Here is a 14,972-nt window from a genome sequence, read left to right as displayed (position 1 = left end):
AGGGTCAAAATGATGTTTAGGAGGATAAGAGTTTTATCCAGTGATGGATGTCTGAGGAATTAATAACCTTGAGCTGTTTTCTCATATGCACTCCTGAAAATATCTAGACAGTTTCAGGAGGACTGCTCCTGTTTATTCTCCTCACCTGGCTGTTCACATATGAAACATACAGCAGGAGACTATCTCTGTCAGACGGGAGGAAGGGCGGGGGGTGGGGGGGGTCTCCTGAGGCAAGACATGACGTAAAAAGAATGATGTGGAAGTGGTGTACGAAGCAACTGAGTCTGCTATACAGCGCTATAATGAGAAGATTTGCCTTTATATCAATACTACATGTAGTTTGACATAACAACATCAACCAACTTGTGGAGAAGAATGTACTGGCTAACAGAACTGAATGCAGCAGTGTAATTACTTGCACAAAGTAAATAGCAGGAGTTTTTTTTTAAGCGTAATCTGCAACTGTGAAAGCCCTTTTGGTGGATGAAAGAAAGTAAAAAATAAATTAAATTCTACCTTCATAAACTTAAGTTCTCTCTTTTTATCTGACTAGCCAAATCCTACCCTGCATCATTGTTTATTTTAATCTCATGGGATCATCATTTAAAAAAACAGCATCAGGCTGTATTGAAGTAGACTTAAAACTATTATTCATACCATAAACTTATTAGGAAAATGTTAACTGAGTTGATAAAAAAAGCTGAGAAGTGGGGCCATCTTCTCATCTGGTTTGATGCAATTGGATGTCTTTTTGTAACCATTAGAGTCGCCCCCTGCTGGCCATTAGAAATAATGAAGGTTTTTAGGCACCTCTGCATTGACTTTTAAAACAACTGGACATATGCACTTCTTATACAAGCTGTATGGTCTTTAACCTGTTAACTTTTATAATGTCCTGTTTTTATCTTGACTGTGCTGTATTTACAACACATTTCTACTCTCTTAGAAAGTGTTAGTCTCTCTGGAGATTTTGTACAAGGAGAGCACCGATGATGTGTCTCACGCTGTCAGCAGCTTATGAGCTCATTCAGGGCTGAAGTGCCAAGAACCAAAAATGCTCTGGTGGTCATATCAGAATGAAAGAGTCTTGCAGATGAAAGTTGATCTTAGAAAATGACAGTGATAATGTGATAATGATTGAGTGAAGAAAACCTAAGTGTACACAATAGAGATCATTTGTCAACTGTACCGTGATATAATAACTGCTTTGTCCTCCTGTTGCTTTGTCTGAATTCATTTGGGAAATCTTTTGAGAATAAACAGTATGATTCATGTCTCTGTGGAGACAGTGTAGTGATTCACAGCTGGATCAACAGCTCACATTTATATGAGCTCTCATTTTGAAAACGCTTATTGAAGTACAGACGATGCTGGATGGTGTGTTTAGTTACCCGTCTTACAGTCTGCTTATTATAAACAACTGTAATATTTATACCATTTTCTTTTTGTTAGACCTGACCTCTCTGTGTGTGTGTGTGTGTGTGTGTGTGTGTGTGTGTGTGTGTGTGTGTGTGTGTGTGTGTGTGTGTGTGTGGTGTGTGGTGTGTGGTGTGTGTGTGTGTGTGTGTGTGTGTGTGTGTGTGTGTGTGTGTGTGTGTGTGTGTGTGTGTGTGTGTGTGTGTGTGTGTGTGTGTGTGTGTGTGTGTGTGTGTGTGTTTCAGAGATCTCATTTCGTGTGTGGCAGTGTGGTGGCAGTCTGGAGATCATCCCCTGCAGTAGAGTTGGCCACGTCTTCAGAAAACAACACCCCTATACCTTCCCTGGGGGCAGTGGGACAGTGTTTGCAAGGTAACACACTCACACACACACACACACTTGAACACTCTTAAAGTATCTAGGCACCACACCATCAGATTCATGTCTTTCATTTCTGATTAACTAATTTCTCGTTGTCACTTGTTAACTTCCATCTACTGTGTTGACTATCCTGCATATCCTGAGGGTCCTTTAAGTCATGATGACCCCTCTGTGTACTGTAGGTAATCACAGACTTCACACCAAGGTCTACAAATACTGACACTTTTAACTGCCTCAGTTATTATGACCCAAACTGAAAGCGTTTTCTAAACCGACGTGTAATCAAGTAATTAAATTAAACATAACCAAACCGTGAGCGTTTCACTACATTAACTTCCTGTTTGAAAGGTTCTCTGGCAGTAATGGGTTGATAACGCTATCAAGTATCTTTTGCATTAGTGTGGAAAGCTGGATGGCTTGATCAAGAGATAGTAAGGATGTTATTCTGCTAACCACAGAATTGGTGGTTTGATCCCCAGGTCTTTATGTCCATGTAAATCACCTAAATATATCATAAACCAATTACCATAACCCCAGCAGACATCTCATCTAATATCAATGTGTTCATATATTATTCAGCTTTACAATGACTCCTGATTCTTCGGGACTTTTTGTTATGATGTTCTTTGGTAATATTTTTCATTTCAGTTGATTACTGCCTCTCCTTATAACACTCCTCAGACTTATTGTTATATTTACATCATTTCTGACTCTGTATTAAGTTTAGTGGAAGGAATATACATAATTGAGTTTAACTACAGCTCAGAGATTACACCACCATTGCATAATTAAAAACCAAGTGCTGACAATTAAAAGACAATAAAGTATTAATCATAGGGGGGGAAATTGGCTTCACATTTGGAAAGAACACTTCTCATATAGAGGACATCTGTTTACTGATACGTATAACCACATAATTACTGAATGAGCATCAACAGTAGGAAACATGATGCATGAAGAGATATGGATCTCTGCTTTGAATCCATCTCCAACCACAAGTATCTCACCCTGGAAAAGAGCCCAGCAAACCCTCGCAGCCCTGATTAACAACTTCAACAAACACATCACAGGGAATTTGAAGAGGCTGTGGTTTCTCTGGACAAAGCGCTGAAAAAAAAAGGACACTTAAGGGCATGATGGGGCATCCTTTAGAGTATCTTTGGAATGAACAACATATTGTATTTTTATAGGTTATTGTCTGAGACAGTCAGTCAGAGTTGTTGAGTGATATTTGTGAAGCCTCTTTAGAAGCTAAATCTAGACTGCCAGCTGCAGATAAACAAAGACTAAATGTTCCCTGTAGTCTCAGACCAAACGGGACATCAGCAACAAAAGAGGATCAAACCTCCTGGGATCTAAAAAAAAAGGCTTACTGAAATGTATGACATTTTAGATGTCATGATAATATGCTGGCTTTAGAGGGGACTCATTTCAACCCAGAAGCACAACGGGAATATGGTGTGCAGGTTGTGTCGGTCAGTTACATAAAGAATTACACACAGTCTCAAAAGTAGTTGCATAATCCTCTCCTACAATTTAAGATATCATTTATTAATTTGATGGCTGTACAAGTGTTCTTACGTGTCAGCTTCGAATATGGAGACTGACAATGCAGAACAGCTTCATCTGTGCTTTGCGGTTCAGCTCGGGACATCTTCTTACCCATCAGCGTGAATAAAGTCCCAGATACCCTCTCTAAGCCTGCTGCCTGTGACCTTTGGGAGAAACGAGACAGCGCCTGTTTTTGTCTACGTGGATGGCTTCTTAATTGTTCTGGGAGTAGCATTTCCCAAATATCCAAGTTGTGTATATTGGCTGTGTCGAAACAGGACAATCAATGTTAAGAAGCCCCTTTGAACCACATTTGTAGCTGCCTAGAGGGCATTGTCCCTGTTGCTGGGCTGCAGGTCACTTTGGATGAATCAGAGTTTTCTGCTCCCTGCACGTTGAAAATATAGTCACAGTTAAAATGATTCAAATACTGCAACTGCTTCTTGGGTGGCCTCCAAAATCTTGATTTTTAAGTTTACTGGTCTTCGGTGTTGATGGTTTTTGGGGTGTTCAGTTCAGGCAGTAGATGTTGCGTTTGTACACATCTGTGGATACTTGATTTTGGGATAAACTGCTTTTCATGGTGTAAAACTGAGACCCTCCCTGTACTTGATGTGGCATGTTTGTAAGAATGTTTATTTTAAGAGACTAAATCTAATACTGAGGTCAGTGATCTGTCCAGACAAAAGCAATAAAAGACTATGCATTGTGAGTGCATTTTGTCCCCCCTCCAACTATAGAAGGTGGACATATCCCACTGTGACATCACCCATTGATTGCAAACGTCCATTTTAAAGCCTCAAGATTGGTTTTACAGTCGTCCTTGTGTTATTGTTGGAGCTAAAAAAACTGCCATATTTTGACATGAGGGTGAAGCTGGAGATAAACAATGGGGTTAATCTCCAGCCCCATCATTATAATTACTCAATGTTCCAGTATGTGCTAATTGCTAATTCATTAGCTGGCTAATTAGCTTGTTAGATACAGCATTTCACACAGAATGAGATTCTTTTGTGGCAGTAGATGACTGTTCGTAATTCATTAGGCTAAAAAAGCTAACAGAGGTTGTGGTATATTGCAGACTACTTGCCTGCTGGTATACATCTCTGCTGGTAGAGCAAGCAGGGACTCATCATCAATATATTCCAGCTAACATCAAAAAGAGTCTTCTCTTCATACTGCAAGCATTGTTCTCTGCAGGGAAGAACCAACAACCATCCTGATTCCAATCAAAGACCACCACAAATAAATCCATAAATGAGAAATACTGAAGAAACTAACAAGCCAGGTATGGTAAGCCCAAGCACCAATACCTGTTAGAGTATATATACTGTATACTGTTAGAAAATTAGAAATTATATTGAAATGTACTCTTAAACAAAGCTGGAGTTATTTATTGTCAGAACTAATCAAATAAGCTGGAGAGAGACACAACTGTGAACATGTTCAAATCTTCTGTGACGTTTTAGGCCCAACAGTGATTGACTCACTTTTTGGGGAACTGTAGTTTTTGGCACTTACACAGATTTAAGTTTTGTGGATGATTTTCAAGAAGAGCTGCATGCTGTAGTCTGCTGTTGATTCAGCCCTCTTAATAGTGTGTGAGCCTGCATGCGTGTGTTCGTGTGTGTGTGTGTGTGTGTGTGTGTGTGTGTGTGTGTGTGTGTGTGTGTGTGTGTGCGCATGTGTGTCAACACCTGCAGGAGAGGATGTTGTGACACACAACTTATTGAGGCTATAAAGGTAGAAAGTAGAGATGAGCGGGCCAATGTTTGGTCTGAATCCTGCTGACACATCATCAGACAAAATGGAAATTTTACAAAATGTCACTGGACATTACATCTGCAAACACTCACTCACTCACTCACACACACACACACACACACACACACACACACACACACACACACACACACACAAATGTAGTAGTAGCTGGAAAAATTAAACAGTCACGCTAACCTGTTTAACCTGAAGAACTCTGCCCCCCTATGGCAGAACAGAAAAACTGAAGTTGGAGGAGGACAGTGTGTCTTTTGTGACATGTCTTTGCTAACACACCTGAAAGCGCGCACACACAGACACAGACACACACACACACACACACACACACACACACACACACACACATTGTTACAGTTTACAAATGTATCACTGTCTCCTTTCCCTCCATCTCTGTGTCTCTCTGTGTGTCACTTTCTTCGTTTGTCACTCGCTCTCTGCTTGTATTTCCTGCTTCATCCTTTGCTTAACTGCTCTTGTTTCATGTTTTGTCTTTTAACCGGATTTACATCTCCTCTTTCTGTGTTCCATCGAACCCCACCCCTTTAAAATCTCTCTCTTTCCTCCAACCTTCCCTAACTTGTCTTCCTCTCACCCCTCTCTCAGGAACACAAGGAGAGCAGCGGAGGTGTGGATGGACGAGTTTAAAAACTTCTACTATGCTGCTGTACCCTCAGCAAGAAATGTCCCCTATGGAAAGTGAGTACAGTGAAGCTGTGCTGAGTTTTACAACATTACACAACCATAACATTCAAATTACAAAGGCAGCCGTGTAAATGGGTGTATTAATTGGATCTCCAATTAGCAGTATGTAAGCTGTGAAGAAGTCAGTTACCCGTTTTATGGATGTGTCATGAGGCGGTTAATGTGGCTTAAGAAAAGGGCAAAAAGCCGGGGGCCTGATTTGCATTGATCTAAAGGCTGCCATAATATTTGACATGCTGAAGGGATTAGGGTTAGATTATGAAAGCATGAGCCAAAGTAGAAGAACATGATGGACAGAAATGTCATTTGAAAAGAGGAGAGGAAGGATCAGATGGCAACTGCTGATAATACAGGAGGAAATGTTAATAAAACAGGCTAGTTGTTAAAAATATTTACCATTTAAGATACAGGTCAATACGCTCTTCATTTAATGTTGTTGTTAAATTACCAAGTTATTTCAAGAATAAATCAAATTAGGCCTACAGTAAGCCTCAGCTTTAGTTTGTTTTGAGTGCTAATTGACAGATGTTTGCATGCTTGCCGGCTAAACAAAAACTGTAACCCTTATATTAGCAGCTCAAAGCCTTAGTGTACATAATGCATTCACTCAGAGCTGTTAGCTTGGCTGCTCAGTCGTGTTTATAAATGGAGATTATTTGATGAAAAGTTCCATATCCCTGGTGACCTTTAATTCTTCTTTTCTCTTTTTCTTTTTTTAAACTAAGTCACACAATGTGAGTGCAGCTCTTTGCTTGTTTTCACACATTCCCACTATCCTCAGAACTGTCCACACAGCAATAGGCTCTTACAGATTCCTTCTGTGTAGCTCAACAAAGTGCTTATTATGTGACCTTGTGGGAACACTGCTGGCATCTCCCCCCAGTGACAGCCTAAGCAGTTATTTTCCCCCAAAGGATGCGGCCTCAGACGTGCCCTAGGTCTCTACTATCTGCCCTCACAGACTGTGAAGAGTAGGAGGGCTATAATTCAATCAATGTCTGGATCTGTTTTTTTGATTCAACCTTTTTTAAATTCGACCTTTGATCCCTCTGGTACTCCAACATCTCTCTCTCTCTCTCTCTCTCTCTCTCTCTCTCAGCATCCAGAGTCGTTTGGAGATGAAGAAGAGGTTAGGCTGTCATCCGTTCAAATGGTACCTGGAGAACGTCTACCCTGAACTGCGGTGAGAAAATATGTGTAATTTAAATATTATATTATATTATATTATAGGGAACATGGTATAACACAATGATGTTATGTAATTAACTTTAATTACACACAACTCCCACATGGACTATAGTTGCAGCATTACAAGACCACAGATCTGTGAGGAGAAGCAGTATGAATACTGTGTGCTAGACTCTAATGTTTCCAAATCACATTTTATAGACTTGATAAAAGCAGGAATCTACAATTTAACAAATCTGTGTTTGTTTGTTTGTTTGTTCAGAGTCCCCGATCACCAGGACATAGCTTTTGGAGCCCTGCAGCAGGGAGGAAACTGTCTTGACACCCTGGGACATTTCGCTGACGGGGTGGTGGGCGTCTATGAATGTCACAATGCTGGGGGAAACCAGGTAGCGTTACAACGACGACACACACAGGTCAGCTTGTCAAACCATGGTCTAAAGACACCTGGGTAGAAAGTGGTGGCACGTGTGGTGAGAGCAGGGAGTATGTGAAAGGATTCAACTGGTTTGAAATCTCTTGAGAAATCTAAAGTGATGAAAAGTACAAATGTTATTGATGTGAAGTGAATGAATAATAGAATGAAGTCTATGAGGCGATAGAGCTTGTAAAAGAACATGTACGAGGTGCTGGTGGCCGATGTGTAGTTTGCGTGACCCATGCACAAAGGCTGTCCTGGAAGCGTGCCGCCTGGGTTCAAATTTAACCTGAGGCTCCTTTCCATGTCGCATGTCATTTCCAAGTGTCTTTTGCCCCAATCTCTAACTCTACCCACTGTCCTGTCTCTCAGATAAAAGCCCAGAAATTATAATTTAAAAAAAGATAATCTATACATGCAAGTCAATAAAGACTGCTTGCATAAAGACTCTGTACATGACAATAGAGCACTTTGAATGTGCAGTGTGTATGAAAGACACTTTGTACTTTGTACCTGTGTACTACACATTGAATCTGACACTGTGTCATTTTGGTGTCCTAGTGTGTGATTCAACATACTGTTATGGTGTTGTGGAAACACAATGTAATTAAACAGCAGGGCCTTACATATACACACACACACACACACACACACACACACACACTGCTGTTCAGCCCTGGCAGCTCCGATGTTTTACACTGATGTCATTATGCCCCTGTTACTTTGTGAGCTGACTGTTCAGCTGCTGAATGACTCCGCGACACCATCATGCCTCTGTGACATTTACGTTGAAGGGAAGGGTTTCAACAAGTGTATTCCTTGAATAGAATGACAGGTGTGTGCAGATCTTACTGGGAACACTGGTGACACTAAGAGTTTCAGACACCATCTGCTTTGTGCACCTGTTTACCCCCCAAATCATTTTACAACATTACAAACTCTGCTACGCAACCTGTTTTCATTTGAAAGCCATATTCACTCGTCTAACTTGGTTTATGTCATGATTAAGAAATGGACATACTTTAATAGGATATGTAAATCACAATAAAGCTCTGTAGGTTTGTTTAGAGGGGGCGTGTTTAACACTAATCATTATTCCTGAGGGTGTAAGTTATTCAGATATTGTCTCTCAATACTCGTAATCAACATTAAACATGAATTTGTTAACCTGTTAACACTGCTGCCAGGTGGCTGTGCCGGTGTGCTCAAAACTATTCACAGCACGCTGCCAGAAGAACATGCAAGATGAGATTTTTCATCAGAAAACACTTCACACACATTTACAGAACAAGCTCAGCAACGAGATAAAAGCTGCTGCTTTGTCCATTGGGATTGCCAAAATTAAAACAAATGTTACTTGTATTATTAAACATTGTTGTAAACTGACAACAGATTCTGCTGCTGACGCCTGTCTGCTCAGCTCTGGTGCTCTGATGCTCTGCCTCATGGGCTCAGGACAGTGCTGTGAGTGTTGTAAACACTGGAGTAGCTCTCACTCTTCAGGACAACTATGTGATGACTATTTATAAATCAGCCCCAAACTTTGTTTTCAGCGTTATATGTGCTGTAAAAAAAAGTTTCCACATCAGCTCATTCCAGGGAAACATTTTAGCCCTTACTTTTATGTATTGGTGATTATCTTTTATTGGTCATTAATCTTTGCTGAATAGCATATTTTTGGAGTTATGATAGATTAGTGAAAGGACTTTTTTTTAAATATCTGTGCATTATTCAACATGTTGTATCTATTTCTGTAAAGGAGTGGGCCCTGACGAAGGATAAGTCAGTCAAACACATGGACTTGTGTCTGACGGTGGTGGACAGAACGGCCGGCTCTCTCATCAAACTACAAGGTTGTCGAGAGAATGACAGCAGACAGGTAATGCACACAGGGACAGCTTCATGACAACAAAACATCAGTACACATTTGTAAACATTTCTGCACACTAAATGTTGTGTTTATGTCATGATGATGTTGTGTCTTGGCAGAAATGGGAGCAAATAGAGTCCAACTCGAAGCTCCGTCACGTGGGCAGTAACCTCTGTCTGGACAGCCGCAGTGCCAGGATGGGCGGACTCACCGTGGAGGTCTGCAACCCGAGCCTCAACCAACAGTGGAAGTTCACCCTTAATTTACAATCATAGGGGGCGCTAGAGACCCTCGGAAGACCGGACATCATGTAGAGACACTAACAGACTCTGGGACACGGATGAAGAGATGGAAATGAACTCGAGGAGAAAGACAAACTCGATGGATTAATGGATCCCTCTCGCTCCTCCTCCTCCTCAGAGGTGCAGCCAGTCATGTCTATACACCTCTCCCCCAACTCAGCCCTCAAAAAACACAGAGCCACACCCCCTGGGGGAGGGGCTTGTAGACAGTAGAGGAGTAAACTGAAAACTTCCTGTGTTTGGTGGATGGATGATGACAGTGATGATCATGCTGAGGAGAAAAGTGATGAAGGGGCTTTCCATCCAAACAACATACCTCAGTGTTTTCTTTCCATTGATGGCTCCAGAGACAAATGACGAGTGAATCTTTTGTTTTGTTTTTGTTTCTTAAATGCTGGTGAAAAGGAACTCATTGATGTTTTTACTTTCTAATTATTTTATTTTATTTTTAAGTATTTTTTACTTCTTGCTGTTTATCTCCATGGAGGTAAACAGGAGGTGTTGTTTTCTTTTCTTGTTCTCAAAGAGAAGATGATGTTGGTGTTGTTGCTCTCCTTGTTTTAACCACATGGAGCTCGAGCCTGTAATGGATTGACGGAGGCTTCTGGTTTGGTTCTTGGCTGTAGAGCAGTTTGAAGGGAGGAAATGGACTCGATTCTCCGAGCTTTTCCTTCAGTTTACTCTTTTTGGTTTACAGGATCAACAGAGAAAAAAAAAGAGGTGAGAAGGAGAAATGAATGCTGTGTCTGATACTTTGGGTTGTGTGTGTTGTGGAGGGGACAGGGGTTCAGGGGGGGAGTTTTCCCCGCTGTGGATGGGGGCCTGACACCGTTTAGGGCACAGAAGTGCATTTCCTGAAATCAGGAAGTCTTGAACCCTCCGTCTCAGGTTTGTCTTCAGGCTGTTGCACTGGCTGCTGCAGCATCTTCACTTACTCCATTATGTCTCTGAAGGAACAAAATAACAACCTTCTATCCGTCTTATTTTATTTGCTTTTGTAAAAAAAAAAAAAAAAAAAAATGGAACCAAATTTAAAATGGATGTTTTGTGTTCAAGGAATTCAGGGGAGCGATTAAACAGTTTCTCTTCACTTATTCTCGCTGCTCTCTACAGCTCTCTGTGGAGCCGATCAGTTCCTTCTTTTCTGCACAAATCGTTTCCTTTTCATGCGACTTTCTTAGAAATGTAGGAATGTTACTGTCTTAAAAATATCGCTCAAACTGGATCTTATGATGCAGCTTTTTCTCTCTGGTGCAAACAGGTGTTCACTGCAACAGGATCAAACTTAAACGATCCTCCAGCAGGGACATGATTTAGATATTTGTTGCTTTACTCTCATAGCCCTCCCTGCTCTTGCACGACCTTAGAAGAAAACACAAGTGCTTGCGAGCGTCTTACAACATTATGCACTAGACTTCAGAGAACTCCTTTTTTCTGCTGACAACACAAAACCTTGTTTATTGCAGCCCTCAGAACAGATTCAAAAAGAAAAGGGTTTACAAAGTCATGGCTGCAGTGCTACAGTATAAATTGTGCATACACACGTGTCTTGGGAAGCTGCATGTGACACCCACCAACTCCAACAGTTCCACTCAGTCACTAGTGTTTTCCATCAACACATTTTGTTTTCTTCGTTGTGCAGTTTGGATGAGCCATCTGCTCAGGAGTTTGAAGCTGTGATAAACAAGGTTTCACTGTTTGTTTTCATTTTTGCAGGAGGTGAGCAGATTTTTTTTGATTGCACACGCAGGTCTGCTGATGAGAAATGCAAATGAGAACTCATCGTGTTTAATTTAGCGATCTGCTTCTTTCTGCAAAACAATATTTCATTGTCACCAAACAGAATGATGCCACTTTGGTTACCTGATAGTCTTACTAATGCCATTTGCAGTATATGAGTCAGACCTGATGCCTGTTGTGTATCTGCTCTTCTGGTTTATAATCAGGGTTCATCTTAAACTCCTCTGAACCTTCATACATCAGCATGAGGCATCTTTGAACAGAAACACTGTACAGCAGCAATGACCTATAGAATCACATGTCCTGATCTCCATATATCTCCATTCATACACATGTTTCCCTCACACACACATTCTGGAATGCTTTATAGGTTCTTTTTTTTCTATTCCTGAGTATTCAAGTTTGACAAAGACAGCTGCTTGTGTTTTCTGTGTTGTCTGATTCTTCCTTTGTTCCATGTGTGGTGGAATTATCTGTTTATTTTCTTTACTTCCTTTCATCTTGTCCTCGATGTTTGCCTTGTCTTAAACATTCATCCCAACTGTTCGCAGAGCGGATGACTGAGAAGGTCAGCTGAAACTGCAGCTGCGTCAAAAGAAGCCTATCCTGTGACTTGACAGGTTGCTGCATTGTGATGCCAGGCTGCAGGACGACCTGCGGGGGGGTGTGAGGTGGAACCCAAGGGGCACACTTAGATAAGTGTTCAGTGTTGTGTTTCCATGGTTACCAGACTCTAGAGCCTAAATCTGATCTCGGGATCCAGCTAGATTACATGCTTGTCAGGAGTGGGATTTACTGATTTAAAAGGTTTTATTTTAGGGATCTGTTAAAAGAAAGTTGCAAATCAAATTGTTGATTTGCTGAAGGGCTGATTGGAATATTAATTTGATAAATCTTCATAATCAAAAACAGTATTTGCTGTCCATACAGTAGCCTACAGGGCATTAAGACCTTCTTAATGCATTTAAGATGCGTCTTTCCACAAGTAGTGTTTTTGCTTGTGGGTATAATGCAGGGTGGGTCTGAAGTTTGAGTTTTCTGCAGGTACGATCATTTTTTAAGCCTGACATGTATGATCAAAGCAAGTCAGGGCCGATCTTATAATGGAGTTGATATGCAAATGTTTTAACCTCCTGATTTGGATATTTCTGCAAAATATTTAGTGTCATCAAAATGTTTAATCAAATTATGACCTTTAGTGACATTTTGGGTGGTCATAGCTCCCTCTGATGTCACACCGCTGATGAGTGTAGAGATGACAACCAGGAAGGAAAGAAAAAGGGACTCTAGAGACTCAAGGTAGTAAACTTCAGACGCACAATGCAGTACCGGAGAGATTCAGACGTTCTTTGAATTTCCTGTTGTTGTTAAGCCTATGAAAATAGTCAGGCAGTAGAAACTGAACCGGCAAACTGCACACACCTGAGTGACCATGGCAACAGTGTCTGCTACAGCGATTGCAGATGTGTTGTTTCAAGCCTTTTCTTTTTTAAATGGAGTCTTACTCTAGTGAAGATAAAATGATTTTTATGTTATTGTTTATTATTATTTTAGTACATACACAAAGGAAAATGACTATTCATTTAGTAGTCATGTGTCTCACTTTGATTGATTAAATGTTTACATCCTTAGCACATTGTGCCAAAGTTCCTCCCTATTTTCTCTTTATGAGGAAGAATGAGATGGAAGAAAAATTCTTTGGAAATGAGTCACAGTGAACTCATTCACTGTCTGACAAATATTGCCTCTGGTATGTTTTGTAGGCCATTCTTTCTAGTCTCACTTCCACCTGTAGGACATGCCAGAGGGAAGGAGCCCTTTGAGCTGCTGATCTACTGTCAGTTTTATCATCGATGTGGGGAACAAAGGTTTCCCTTCATTGAGGATTTCAGTTTGTGGGTATTTTGAACTTTTGAAACGGATCAAAACAATCATTCAAAGAGAGGAAATGTATCACCTGTATAAGCATCAAAAGAGGGCATATGACTGAACACCAGTCAGCCAACAAGACTGTCCTCCCCTCTGAGCCTGCAGGACTTCATTCATACTCCCTCTGAGTTGGAGGGCAACAATTAAAGGATGGTGTTTAATCTGAGAGGATAAGTGAAGGTGAAGTTTTTCTGCTTTTTCACTTATGTCATGATTCATGCTAACCAGGGGGATGTCTTTTCCCTGCAGCCCACCTCACATCCCGCCTGAGGATGAAGGAGGACAAGAACAGCCCTTTCTCATAACGTGAGAAGCCCCGTCGAGACATACAGCTCAGGACTGCTTAAGCTTCTCCATCTTTTGCTCAGAGTGGCAGCAGCAGTGTCTCACGAGGGGCTTAACATGCACTTAAGACACTATACTGTACGAGTCTCATCAACCAGTAACGACTGGTAAAACACAAACGGTAATCAAAAGGGTTGAGCATGAATTAATGAGGTAATAATGTGTTTTCTAACAGGAATGTGGATCATTGAATGTCGGTGGTGGGTGAAATGGCACGAGGCAGTCACACATGTAAAAGTGTATATTTTTGTATATACCTACATCAGTGTGTGTACAGTATGTACATATATACACAGTGTACTCAGCTGCAGTTCCTAGTTTTGTTGTCTGACTGTACAGCGCTTCTAACTGTTCCCTGTTTTATAGATACTGCAGAAAATTCAACTTTGAATGAGGAGAAATGATTAACTTAAATAAATGCATTTATATATATAAATTTAACCTTGTTGAGTAAGTTTGTCTGCCTCCATGTTTGTCTGTACAATCTAACAGAGCATGCCCCTTTCGAGAATATCTTGATGTTTCTGCAGTTTCCACAGATGGACAGTGAAGGATCTGCAACAGCCTCCTTTGTACAAGACAATATTGAAGCCAAACGTGAATTTTACATCTTGTGAAACTTTAATATGTAAAAAGGGGGGTTTCTATCTGTCAGTCAAATGTTGTACCTGTATTTAATCCTATATTTGTAGAACTGCAGCCACACCTCAAACCACACATATGCTGTGTTATGAGAAAGCATTTTAGGCAATACTAAACAAACTTCCCTCTAGATATTGGTTTATACATGGTGACATCTGGTTGTCATAACAACATAATACATAAAAACAATAAGGTTGTCTGGAAAGACTATTTCCAGTTTTTGCAGGCCTGAGAGCTGCCTCGATATGAACTAAGCCTCCAGTATCAGAACAATGCAGATGGATCAAATCTCCCCCAGCTGAGACAGGGTACTGGGGCAAACACAATATGGTTAATGAAGTGACACTTTCAGAGAGCTGGCTGTGTATTACATGGGCAGCAAACTGAGGCAATTCCTTTTTTTCCAAAATTACATTTTGGACTAAGCACAACATTTGGTCAATACTGTTGAAGTAATTTCTTCTCTAAATCCACAACATGAAAAACAAAACTATTCACACTTCTGTATGTGTTAGGCCAGGGGTGGGCAACTGGCGGCCCCCATCAACCCTCAATGTGGCCCTCAGGTCAATTTTTACATATCAATTAATTGGAAACATGAAGAAAACATGGCAAAATCTGCCATGAAATCATGAAAACCAGAAATATGTCCATAGTAATATTTGATCACTGGTATATGTTGAGTTAAATTTGAGACATAATTGAC

At 40.7% G+C, this 14,972-nt stretch overlaps 1 protein-coding gene across 1 annotated transcript in view; it reads left to right on the top strand.

The window, feature by feature from the left end:
• galnt2 (UDP-N-acetyl-alpha-D-galactosamine:polypeptide N-acetylgalactosaminyltransferase 2) overlaps nucleotides 1-14,065 on the top strand; it is a 58,305-nt gene extending 44,240 nt beyond the window's left edge. Inside the window, exons 11-16 of the mRNA XM_020629324.3 lie at nucleotides 1,662-1,788; nucleotides 5,734-5,826; nucleotides 6,932-7,015; nucleotides 7,283-7,409; nucleotides 9,198-9,317; nucleotides 9,428-14,065. Of these exons, the coding sequence (XP_020484980.1) occupies nucleotides 1,662-1,788; nucleotides 5,734-5,826; nucleotides 6,932-7,015; nucleotides 7,283-7,409; nucleotides 9,198-9,317; nucleotides 9,428-9,583 (707 nt within the window). The 3' untranslated portion in view covers nucleotides 9,584-14,065. The remainder of the gene's footprint in view (nucleotides 1-1,661; nucleotides 1,789-5,733; nucleotides 5,827-6,931; nucleotides 7,016-7,282; nucleotides 7,410-9,197; nucleotides 9,318-9,427) is intronic.
• The last annotated feature ends 907 nt before the right edge of the window (nucleotides 14,066-14,972 follow it).

This window comes from Labrus bergylta, chromosome 3 (genome assembly GCF_963930695.1).
Source record: "Labrus bergylta chromosome 3, fLabBer1.1, whole genome shotgun sequence".
In the NCBI taxonomy this organism is placed as follows: Eukaryota; Metazoa; Chordata; class Actinopteri; order Labriformes; family Labridae; genus Labrus; species Labrus bergylta.
The sequence above is the reverse complement of the archived record's forward strand: the minus strand, read 5'-3'. Positions and strand labels throughout refer to the sequence as shown.